This window comes from Ictalurus punctatus, chromosome 15 (assembly GCF_001660625.3).
Source record: "Ictalurus punctatus breed USDA103 chromosome 15, Coco_2.0, whole genome shotgun sequence".
Lineage (NCBI taxonomy): Eukaryota > Metazoa > Chordata > Actinopteri > Siluriformes > Ictaluridae > Ictalurus > Ictalurus punctatus.
This window is the reverse complement of record NC_030430.2, coordinates 25,745,227-25,756,544: the sequence shown is the minus strand read 5'-3', so window position 1 is coordinate 25,756,544 and position 11,318 is coordinate 25,745,227. Positions and strand designations below refer to the sequence as shown.

General features: G+C 40.9%; 1 protein-coding gene across 2 annotated transcripts in view; it reads right to left on the bottom strand.

Moving 5' to 3' along the window:
* Positions 1 to 1,013: 1,013 nt before the first annotated feature.
* The window catches only part of LOC108276317 (fibulin-2), a 41,725-nt gene continuing 31,420 nt past the window's right edge, over positions 1,014 to 11,318 (bottom strand). For both annotated transcript variants that reach the window (XM_053686299.1, XM_053686300.1), the window contains 6 exons: positions 8,498 to 8,626; positions 7,341 to 7,466; positions 6,517 to 6,633; positions 4,579 to 4,707; positions 3,789 to 3,912; positions 1,014 to 3,438 (listed from right to left, as the gene is read on the bottom strand). In XM_053686299.1, coding sequence (XP_053542274.1) covers positions 3,081 to 3,438; positions 3,789 to 3,912; positions 4,579 to 4,707; positions 6,517 to 6,633; positions 7,341 to 7,466; positions 8,498 to 8,626 — 983 coding nt within the window. In that variant the 3' untranslated portion in view covers positions 1,014 to 3,080. The remainder of the gene's footprint in view (positions 3,439 to 3,788; positions 3,913 to 4,578; positions 4,708 to 6,516; positions 6,634 to 7,340; positions 7,467 to 8,497; positions 8,627 to 11,318) is intronic.

The following is an 11,318-nucleotide window of genomic DNA, read 5'->3' as shown; positions in this document are numbered from 1 at the left end:
GGAAATGTTTGTGGTTAAGGAAATTAACCCGAGTGGTTAGAGTCACTTTGACAGAGGTGCTGAGTGTGTAATTCAGCTCCAGTTATTCCTGCTGTATGATGTGCTTTTCACATCACATGTGATTACAGGCCGCAGCATGTGTCTTAGTGTGTAGTGGCATGGAAAATATGTGTTAATAAAAAAATTTCCATCAAAAATAACCACACGGCAGTGCAGCTGAATTCATGTTCACAGCTGCTATAACGTAAGTAAGAACAGGAAGTAGTTTCGTGAACATTTAACGTAACGATTAACGGGTAAAAAGTACGACATCTTTCTTTAATTATTAACAGTTGTTGGTATTTTGCTGCGGTTTGAGCGTAAATAAAACACTTGGGGACGTCCTGTTATATAACAAATCCAGTTTTATATCTGCTTTATATTAAACGATCGTCATGAAGCTGAAAACAATCGAGCTTTTATTTCTTTTGTTGTAATTCCGACCAAAAACCTGAAACTTTATTTATTATGCTTCGGTGTCGATCGGTGAAAAACCCAAGTCTTTTAAAAGTTAAGCGACGGGCAACAAAATCCACACCAATGGAACCTTTTATACTTGTACCAGTTTCCTGGTGCCAAAACTTACTGTAGTTTTACGCTGTTAAAATAAATGTAAAAAAAATCACACTGACTGTCATTTTTAGAGCAGCAGTGTGCGAGGTTTAGCGCCCTCTGCTGGCCGCGAAATGAAGTGCAATTGTAATAAACGCGTTGACGAACCTTCCGAGCTCCCAAGCTGACTCCGCCCCCTCTGCCGAAACTACATAAACCCTGTGAATGGGAGTTTTTAGGGAAAAAGAGGTGGGGTAAGAGTGACTACTACAGGAACAAAACTATTTTTCATTTAAGAATTTGGGTTAGCTAATTAAATAATTCTTTACGTGTGATAAGAAAATAGCAAGTCCATAAGTGCATATCACACACACACACACACACACACACACACACACACACACACACACACACACACTGCATTACTTTAAAATGTTTATTTCTGTTTTAGTATTAAATGCAACAGAATTGTAAAAATACTGAAATACTTGAAAAGTTTATACATCCAGTTTACATTTATACGAAAGTAAAAAAGTTATCGCATTTATTTATTCCATAACACTTAGATGTGTACTGCTACAGTTCCGCTAATTTATTCGAGCTGTTGTTTATCGAGGCTTTAAGTTAGGAGTAGAAAACAATATATAAGTGTAGAAGCTCGTTATAGCTCACACCACGGAGCTGCTGAGTTCTGGATCCTGATTGGTCGTCAGGTGGTGAGTAGTTCTCTATAACAGCGGCTCTGACAGTAGCGCAGGTTCATGTTAATGCACTCGTTCTGATACCTTACCGTTTCTATAGCAACAGCTCGTGCTCCACTGATAATAAACAGATTCAAAAATGGTTGATATAGAGAGATAGAGAGAGAGGGAATAGAGAGAGATAATAGAGAGAGAGAATAGAGAGAGAGAATAAAGAGAGGGAATAGAGAAAGAGAATAGAGAGGGAAGAGAGAGAGAGAATAGAGAGGGAATAAAGAGAGAGAATAAAGAGAGAGAATAGAGAGAGAGAATAAAGAGAATAGAGAGAGGGAATAAAGAGAGAGTGAATAAAGGGAGAGAATAGAGAGAGAGAATAGAGAGGGGGAATAGAGAGAGAGAATAGAGAGAGGGAATAGAGAGAGAGAATAGAGAGAGGGAATAGAGAGAGAGAATAGAGAGAGGGAATAGAGAGAGGGAATAGAGAGAGAATAGAGAGGGAATAGAGAGAGAATGGAGAGAGGGAATAAAGAGAGAAAATAAAGAGAGAGAATAGAGAGAGAGAATAAAGAGAGAGAATAGAGAGAGGGAATAAAGAGAGAGTGAATAAAGGGAGAGAATAGAGAGAGAGAATAGAGAGAGGGAATAGAGGGAATAGAGAGAGAGAATAGAGAGAGGGGATAGAGAGAGGGGATAGAGAGAGAATAGAGAGAGGGATGGTGAGAGGGATGGTGAGAGGGATGGTGAGAGGGATGGTGAGAGGATAGAGAGAGGGATGGTGAGAGGGATGGAGAGAGGGATGGTGAGAGGGATGGTGAGAGGGATGGTGAGAGGATAGAGAGAGGGATGGTGAGAGGGATGGAGAGAGGGATGGTGAGGGAGCGAGTGTTTATAGCTGCTATAACGTAAGTGAGAACAGGAACTAGTTTGTTGGACGTTCCACAACATGAACTGTAACAACAAACAGATAAAAAGTAAGCGGTGTTATTTTTTAAATAAATAAGACCCTTTCTGTGGTGTGAGCCGAACACATCACAGCAGCGGGCTGTGACTGTTGTGATCGTGTGAGTTGGAAGCATCACCGCAGTATGAAGGTTGTAGGGGGCGTAACTGTCATTCAGAAGGTTGGAATTATGCAAATTAGGTTTCACAGCCGTACTCACGAGGCTCGCAGTTTTGTTGTTACACATTTATGTAATCACTTTCAACAAAAAAAAAAACCTCTTTAGCTCCGCCCTCTCCGCTCTTCGCAGTGATACACTTGGCCCTGCCCACTTAATGGGTGATAATCTGCGATTTGTGAACGCAGCGTGAACGGTGTAATTGCATAAATTGCGACTCCTAATCGCGTCCTGAACATTTTTAATGACGTACTGTACGTGTGAATGTGTACAGAAGCTGTAATATACTCGAGGAAACTTAATTCACGAAATTTGACTGAATTTGCAATTCAGAAACGCTCATGTGCGTACGGTTTCTTCTAACAGAACAATCGGCGTGCTTTATAATATAAAGGATCGAATGTTAATGCGGTGTCCTGAAACTCGATTTCTTGACAAACGGATGTAGTTTATGCACAGGTGAACTTCACTAAGGGACGATTTGTGAGTTTATAACTTCAGTATAGTTTAAATTTAACGTTTTATGTCTTTTAACAGACCTAATAACAACCTAATAACAATATAATCAGTGTTTTGAGGTTTATAATAATAATAGTGAACACACTGTAAATCATGGACGATTGATGTGAATTGTGAATGTCGGGAGTGTAAGCGGAGGACAAGTCCGGCGTTAGACGACGTTAGCCGTGATGAAGATGTAGATCCGGGCGAGGAAGGTGGTGAAGGTGCCCTGCCTCCACAGCTTCATTTCCACGTCGAGCAGGAAGTCACGTGGATGCGGGAGCTGGCGCTGCAGGTAGATGGCGCCGGTGTACGCGTTCAGCTTCCTGGGGCTGAAGTAGCCGTCCTCGTTGCCGCTGCTGATGCTGATGATGACGTTGTCGCCGGTGTAGGCGGGAGACGGACCCATGCGGAAGATGAGCGCCGGGACGATGATGTTGATCTGGAAGCTGAGCTGGTAGTAGGTGATTCTCACCGGCGAGTTCTGGCACGCCACGAAGTTCGAGCAGCTGATTCGCTCACACCGTCTGCAGGGAGAAAGCACAGAGTATTTCATATAGCGCAGGTATTAGCTAGTCAGTGTAGCTAGTTAACTTTTTATTTGTTTTCCCCCGCTCGTAAATTGTCGCGAAACCGTTAAAAATCATGAAAATGTACACTAGAAACCACAGGTCATAGTGTATAAAATATCCCAGCTGCTAGACATCACACATTTAGGCTGTATTTTGATAAAACAGCTGTTAAATACTGTCTTAAAGTTTTTAAGTAATAATCGAGTAGTGATAAGGACTAAAAGTCCTCTGTGGTGTTGATTAACAGGAAGTGAGGGAGGTGGTGTGTGTGTGTGTGTGTGTGTGTGTGTGTGTGTGTTTCTTACGTGTCAGAAGCTCGGCGGTAGTTGGTTGGACAGCTGAAGGACAGACAGCGAAATCCGCCGTGAATGTTGTAGCATGTTTCCTCTGCTGTACAGTTATGAGCTCCGACTGCACACTCGTCTATGTCTGAGACACACCAACAAACTCGATATTAAAACGAGACTCACAACGAGTCTAACCAGGTTAGACATGATTCAGTTCAGCATGGTTCAGGTTAGACCTGATTCAGTTCAGCATGGTTCAGGTTAGACATGATTCAGTTCAGCATGGTTCAGCTTAGACCTGATTCAGTTCAGTCAGTCTTAGTTTAGACCTGATTCAGTCCAGCATGGTGCAGTTTAGCAATGAGTCTGTTCAGTCTGATTTAGTTTAGTCTGATTCAGTTTAGACCTGATTCAGTCAAGTGTGATTCAGTCTGGACATGATTCAGTCCAGCATGATTCAGTTTAGACCTGATTCAGATCAGTTGGATTCAGTTTAGACATGATTCAGTCCAGCATGATTCAGTTTAGCAATGAGTCAGTTCAGTCTGATTCAGTTTAGTCTGACTCAATTTAGAAAATAAGTCAGCTTAGTCTGATTCGGTTTAGACCTAATTAAGTCCAACATGATTCAGTTTAGACCTGATTCAGTCCAGTTTGATTCAGTTTAGTCCTGATTCAATCCAGCGTGATTCAGTTTAGACCTGATTCAGTCCAGAATGATTCAGTTTAGACCTGAATCAGCTGAGCCTGAATATGAGGAATTAATCACGGGCTGAACACATTCTATATTCTATAAAGAATCTCGGACCGTGACAGGAGCGTCGGTTCGGAGCCATGCTGTATCCGTGTTCAGGACAGGCACAGTCGTAACTTCCTGGGACGTTCACACACTTGTAGGCACAGAGATGACCGATGCTCTGAGAACATTCATCAGTATCTGTAGAGCAGAAATGTGGAGGGAAACTACAATCAGAAAATTACAGCACATCATTTATCTTGACTCTATGTGTGGGTCCAATTGGAGCTAATACATAAGGGCAAACATTTGCAGACCCCTAACAAATGTCATTTATTCCAACAAGACTTTTAAGATAACAGATCTTTATTTCTTTGGAAACAATAATGGTAAAATAAATTATTTTAAAAATAAAATATGTATTATGTTTTAATGTTGATAGTGGGAAAAAAACAATAAATATTGGTTTAAAACTGTAAAACCTTGTTTGTCCGCATCTTATCCACACAAGTCAGTTTAGATCTGATTCATTTGTTCATGATACAGTTTAGACCTGGTTGGGTTCAACATGATTCAGTATAGACTTGATTAAGTTTAGACTTGATTCAGTTCAGCCTGATTCAATTTAGACTTGATTTAGTTCACCCTGATTCAGTTTAGACTTGATTCGGTTCACCCTGATTCGGTTCACTCTGATTCAGTTTAGACTTCATTTGGTTCATCCTCATCCAATTTGGACTTGATTCAGTTTAGACTTGATTCAGTTCAGCCTGATTCAGTTTAGACTTGATTTGATTCACCCTGATTCAGTTTAGACTTGATTCGACACAGCCTGACTCAGTTTAGACGTGATTCAGTTCAGCCTCATTCAGTTTAACCTGATTCCGTTTAGACTTGATTAAGTTTAGACTTTATTTGGGTCACCCTGATTCAGTTTAGACTTGATTCGACACAGCCTGATTCAGTTTAACCTGATTCAGTTTAGACTTGATTAGGTTCACCCTGATTCAGTTTAGACTTCATTTGGTTCATCCTCATCCAGTTTGGACTTGATTCAGTTTAGACTTGATTCAGTTCAGCCTGATTCAGTTTAGACTTGATTTGATTCACCCTGATTCAGTTTAGACTTGATTCGAAACACAGCCTGACTCAGTTTAGACGTGATTCAGTTCAGCCTGATTCAGATCAACCTGATTCAGTTTAGACTTGTTAAGTTTAGACTTGATTTGGGTCACCCTGATTCAGTTTAGACTTGATTCGACACAGCCTGATTCAGTTTAACCTGATTCAGTTTAGACTTGATTAGGTTCACCCTGATTCAGTTTAGACTTGATTCGGTTCACCCTGATTCAGTTTAGACTTGATTAGGTTCACCCTGATTCAGTTTGAATTGATTCAGTTCAGCCTGATTCAGTTTAGACTCGATTCAGTTAAGATTTGATTCAGTTCACCCTGATTCAGTTTAGACTTGATTCATTTCAGCCTGACTCAGTTTAGACTTGATTTGGTTCACCCTGATTCAGCTGAACCTGACTCAGTTTAGACTTGATTCGGTTCTCCCGGATTCAGCTGAACCTGATTCAGTTTAGACTTGATTAGGTTCACCCTGATTCAGTTTAGAATTGATTCATTTCAGCCTGATTCAGTTTAGACTCGATTCAGTTAAGATTTGATTCAGTTCAGCCTGATTCAGTTTAGATTTAATTCGGTTCACCCTGATTCAGTTTAGACTTGATTCATTTCAGCCTGACTCAGTTTAGACTTGATTCGGTTCACCCTGATTCGATTTAAACTTGATTCAGTTCAGTTCAGTTTCAGGACACAAACATTTGCACTCAACGATATGGAATTATTAACGTGTAACATACAGTATACTCACTTAAACATATTTCTGTAGTTATTATAATTAAAATATTAGGACTAATATATGCTAATATACGTGACTAAATACATAAGGCGTAAGGTTCGTAAATATGGTGATTCATGGGAAAAGTGCGGCGTGTGTGTTACCTTCACAGGTGTGTGCGTCCTCACGCAGGTAGTAGCCCTGTCTGCAGTAACACTGGTACGAGCCATAGATGTTCACACACTCGTGACTACACGGACTGCTCAAACACTCATTCACATCTGCATCATGACACACACCCGTTCAGGAAGCGTTAACAGAATTCCAGGATGCAGAATCAACAGTGTCCATCATCCATGTTCAAGAAATATTACAGCAAAAATTCAATTACCGTTCCTCCTATGCTCATTCCCTGTGATGCTAACTTATCGGAGCTATCAGCATTGTGCGTGTTTCTCCATTATTTTATTTCATTCACTGCAATCTAACATCTGCTAGCAATCCTGACTAGCAATTTTGATAGTTAGCCTAATATTACCTAGCTTGCCAGTGCTGGGTTGTTATTAGCCAATATCAGCCAGTGTGTTTGAGATCTTGGCAAGCTATTAAAGCCAGATCACTGCCTGCACACTGTAACCATGACAACACTCTTAGCATTGCTAGCTAGTATGGCCTAACTAACTAGCCTAGCTTGTTCTCTCTTATTAGTAATGCAGATGATATAAAGATTGCTGTAATTTTGGAGGTTGTTTGTCTTCTCTGTAGCTTCGGAGGCAGAAATGTTTGTTTTATTCGCACGCTTCCAGAGCTGTGACCTGATTGGTCAGGGGGAAAAAAAACATGACCTCACTCTGTGCTTTTTTGAAAAGTTGACATGCCACTATTCCAATTTTCTCTCTAAAAAAACAAACAAAAAGTGCTAGACTTTATCACGGTGGCGTTTTCCCCCCTGTTTCCCGGCACACATCGTCTCCTTATCAGCTTGTACCTTCACAGCTCTTGCCATCGCTGGATAAAGTGAATCCTGAAGTGCAGGAGCACCGATACGAGCCAGGAGTGTTCTCACACGTCTGAGCACACAGCCTACCCGAGTAACGCCAGCATTCATTCACATCTACGGCGGGAGAAAGAAGAAAGAAGAGAGAGAGAGACGGACGAGATGTTATTCAGGCTAGTCTAAACACTGAGCCGAGGCCTGACGCTGAGCCACAACAGTGTGAATCAGCACCTGAGATAAGACTGAATAAATGCCTGCGGTTCTGCTCCTGATAACAATGTAAACACACACATGAAGCATGACATCACCTGAGGAACACGACGAAAACATGAACAATCATGTAGAATTATATTAAAGTGTAAAAATGTCTGAGGAACGTCTCTACACCTTCCCCCTCACTGTAAACACCAGGATTTATGAATATACATTAATATGCAAATTTTGAAACACCCCCATTTCCTCCTGCCATCTCTAATAGCCTAATATCACTAATGCTAGCTAACATACGTATCTAGCTTACGTTAGTCACAGGTGGGGTTTCAGAATAGACAAATCTTCAAACCAGTATTGGTACCGTAACAACTAAAAGTTATCTATGTAGCTAGATTAGCACCCACATTCTCACATTAACACGTCGTCATCCTCAAATGATTTCACATTTGTACATATAGTAATATATCTTTTTGTTTGTAATTTTTGTCAGCTAGCTGAAGAGCTAGCGTGAAGATAGCGTAAAGCATAAGACACGGGACTTATAGAATGTAATGAAATTTACAGTAGTAGCAAACTCACCCTGGCTACATAAATGATTTGAATACATTACTGCAACACGACTAGCTAGCTAGTTAGCATTAATGTTAGCCTCTCATTCTAGCTAATGAGGGCAACCGAGGGCTAGCTTTGTTAGCAGAAATGCACTCTGCTAACAATGCGGGTTTGTATCAGTAACATTCTGAGTGGCGTGTCAGATATGATGTCTATGCTAAGATAGGCTATGCTAATGGTTTTATTTGCTGTTTCCATCCACAGTAGCACATTCATATTTTAAAAATCAACCAAATATTTTACGAGAAACTATGAAGAGTCGTTTCCTGTCTGAGACTTGAGCTTGACTATGTGTGCTCTTATGGCACGTTAGCGTGTCTCACCTACACACATCCTCCTGTACGTGTCGTACTGGTAGCCTGGATGGCAGTCACAGCGGTATGTCCCGGGGAGATTATGACAAATCTGACCTTCTCCACACCGATGGACTCCGGTTTCACACTCGTCAGTATCTGCACACGACGGGCAGGAGATCAACAGCGTGAACAGTTTTTACAGAATTTATCTTTTTTTTTTTTTTTTAAATAATTAAATGAATCATTTCATTTCATTTCCACATCAGGTACTCTCAAGGCTAAATATAGTCTAGCCCAGCTATGTTAATCTGGATAACAATGACCGCACTGTACGTGAATTCTAGCACGGTCATGCTACTTTTATGATCTTTTTTATTAGCAGTTTCTGGTCGAACGATGGCACTGTAACAAAAATAGTTGGCGCGGTCAAAATTTTACATTCACACACCCAACATACAGTACTGAACAAAAGTTTGAACACCCCCGCTCACTGAATGGCTACTGTACATTTGAATATTTTCTACGTTTTTAATAGTTAAGGATAATAATGAAGACATATAGTCTATGAATTCAGACATAAGGGATTATGCAGATTAAGAACAACGTTCTAATGACATTTTTTCTAAAACAAAAGTCTTTGGGAACAAAGATTTATCGCTTAATCGTCCAGACAGCAAATGCGTATAAGGGATAAATTTTACATTCCTATTGTTGTGCTTCATCACCGATAAGGTAAGGTAAGGTAGATAACGTATGTTTCACTCTGTCGGGTGTCTCTTCGAGATTCACGACTCTCAAGGACAAACTGCACATGCACAAACCTCATTTAAATGTCTTAAAAGTCTGGAAGATTCCAGATATTGATCTAATCGCATTTAGAAGCTTCTGATTGGCCGAGTGTCATAATTAGGAGTTAATTGGGTTAATTGTATACATGTGGCTGTATTTAGAGACAGTGCTTTTTTGCCCTTGATACTATGGGAAAATTCAAGCAACTCAACCAAGACCTCAGAAAATGTCCAGTTCCTCCTTAGGAGCAATTTCTAAACCACTGAAGGTACCACAAGCATCTGTACAAACACCTGTATCCAAAAAGGCCTTGGGGGCAGACAAACACTGCATCGTTCAAGAAAGAGAACTATGGATGAAGGAATTTGGTCCAAAAGATTAAACTGAGCCCGAAGACACTGGTGAAGGAGCTGGAGATACAGGTCCACTTAAAAGTTTGTGAACCCTTTACAACTTACTGTATTAGTACGTAAATTTGACCTGAAATTCCTGAAAGTCCTAAAACTAGATAAAGAGAGTCCAATTATTCAAATGACACGAAAACATTATAGTTTTTACATTTGTTTAATCTGTCTCACAGTGGATTGGTGGAGGATAAACTCTGTAGAAATGGTTTTGTAACCTTCTCCAGCCTGGCGAGCATCAATAGCTCTTTTTCTGAGGTCCTCAGGAAGCTCGTTTGATCGAGGCATGCCACACTTCCATAAACCTGTGTGGTGGAGACCCGAGTTTATGTTCTTGAAACACGGGAATGCTGCTAAACTCACACCTGATTCACATCCGCTTGACTGTAACATCTGACTTCTATTGCACCTTTAAATGAACTCATACTCCTACAGGTTGGCACTGTTTTAGTCGATGCTTTGTGCTAGCTCCCTTTGCCGAGATAACAGCTCTGAGTCTTCTCCTATAACGCCTGATGAGGTTGGAGAATACATGGTGAGGGATCTGAGAGCGTTCCTCCATACAGAACCTCTCCAGATCCTTCACATTTCGAGGTCCACGCTGGGGAAGTCTCCTCTTCAGTTCACCACACAGGTTTTCTATGGGGTTCAGGTCAGGGGACTGGGATGGTCAGGGCAGGATCTTGATGTTGTGGTCAGTAAACCATTTCTGTGTTGATGTTGATGATGTTTTGGATCATCGTCCTGCTGGAAGATCCAACCACGGCCAATTTGAATCTTTCTGGCAGAGGCAGTCAGGATTTCATTTAATATCTGTTGATATTTGATAGAGTCCATGATGCCATGTATCCTAACAAAATGTCCAGGTCCTCTTCCAGGTCGATTCACACGTCCAATTCCAGGTCGATTCATAACGTTTCCAGTGAACTGGAACTTCTTCATTATTGCCCTGATGGTGTAAATGGGCGTTTTTCAATGCTTGTGCTATTTTCTTATAGACACGCCCCATTGTGTGAAGCTCAACAACCTTTTCCTGCACATCACAGCTACATTCCTCGCTCTTACCCATTGTTATGAATGACTAAGGGAACTTGGCCTGTGTGTTACCTCATATTTATACCCCTGTGAAACAGGAAGTCAGGGTTGAACAATTTCCTGTTCCTGGTCTAAAAAAAATTAAATATCAATATAATATACTTCAAATATATTTTTCTCATATGAATTAATAGCTACGTTTTCAAAAGGTGCAGGCTGTTTGTTGGTACCTGGAATAGTGAAGGCTACAGCAGAGGGAAGAGCTTTCTCTTACAGAGCCTCACAGTTATGGACAGCCTTCCAATTAGTGCTCCACTTTCACACCTTCACCCAGGTGTGTTGATGGTGAAGTGTCTGGTTACATTATGTCCCAGGAAGTCCTCATGTCTGTGTTCCCTTCTGGTTCTCTCTTTTAGTTATGATGTCATAGCTAGTCTTGCTGTAGTCCCTGCTTTCACTCACGCAAAGTACACTGTCCTTAACCATTACAGGACAATAACCATACCTAATAATCTCTCTCTCTCTCCCTCTCTCTCTCTCTCTCTCTCTCTCTTTCGAGCTACACATGTTACTCCTGAGATGCCAGTGTTCCTGACTCCTTCTGCTCTCCAGACCTGCCT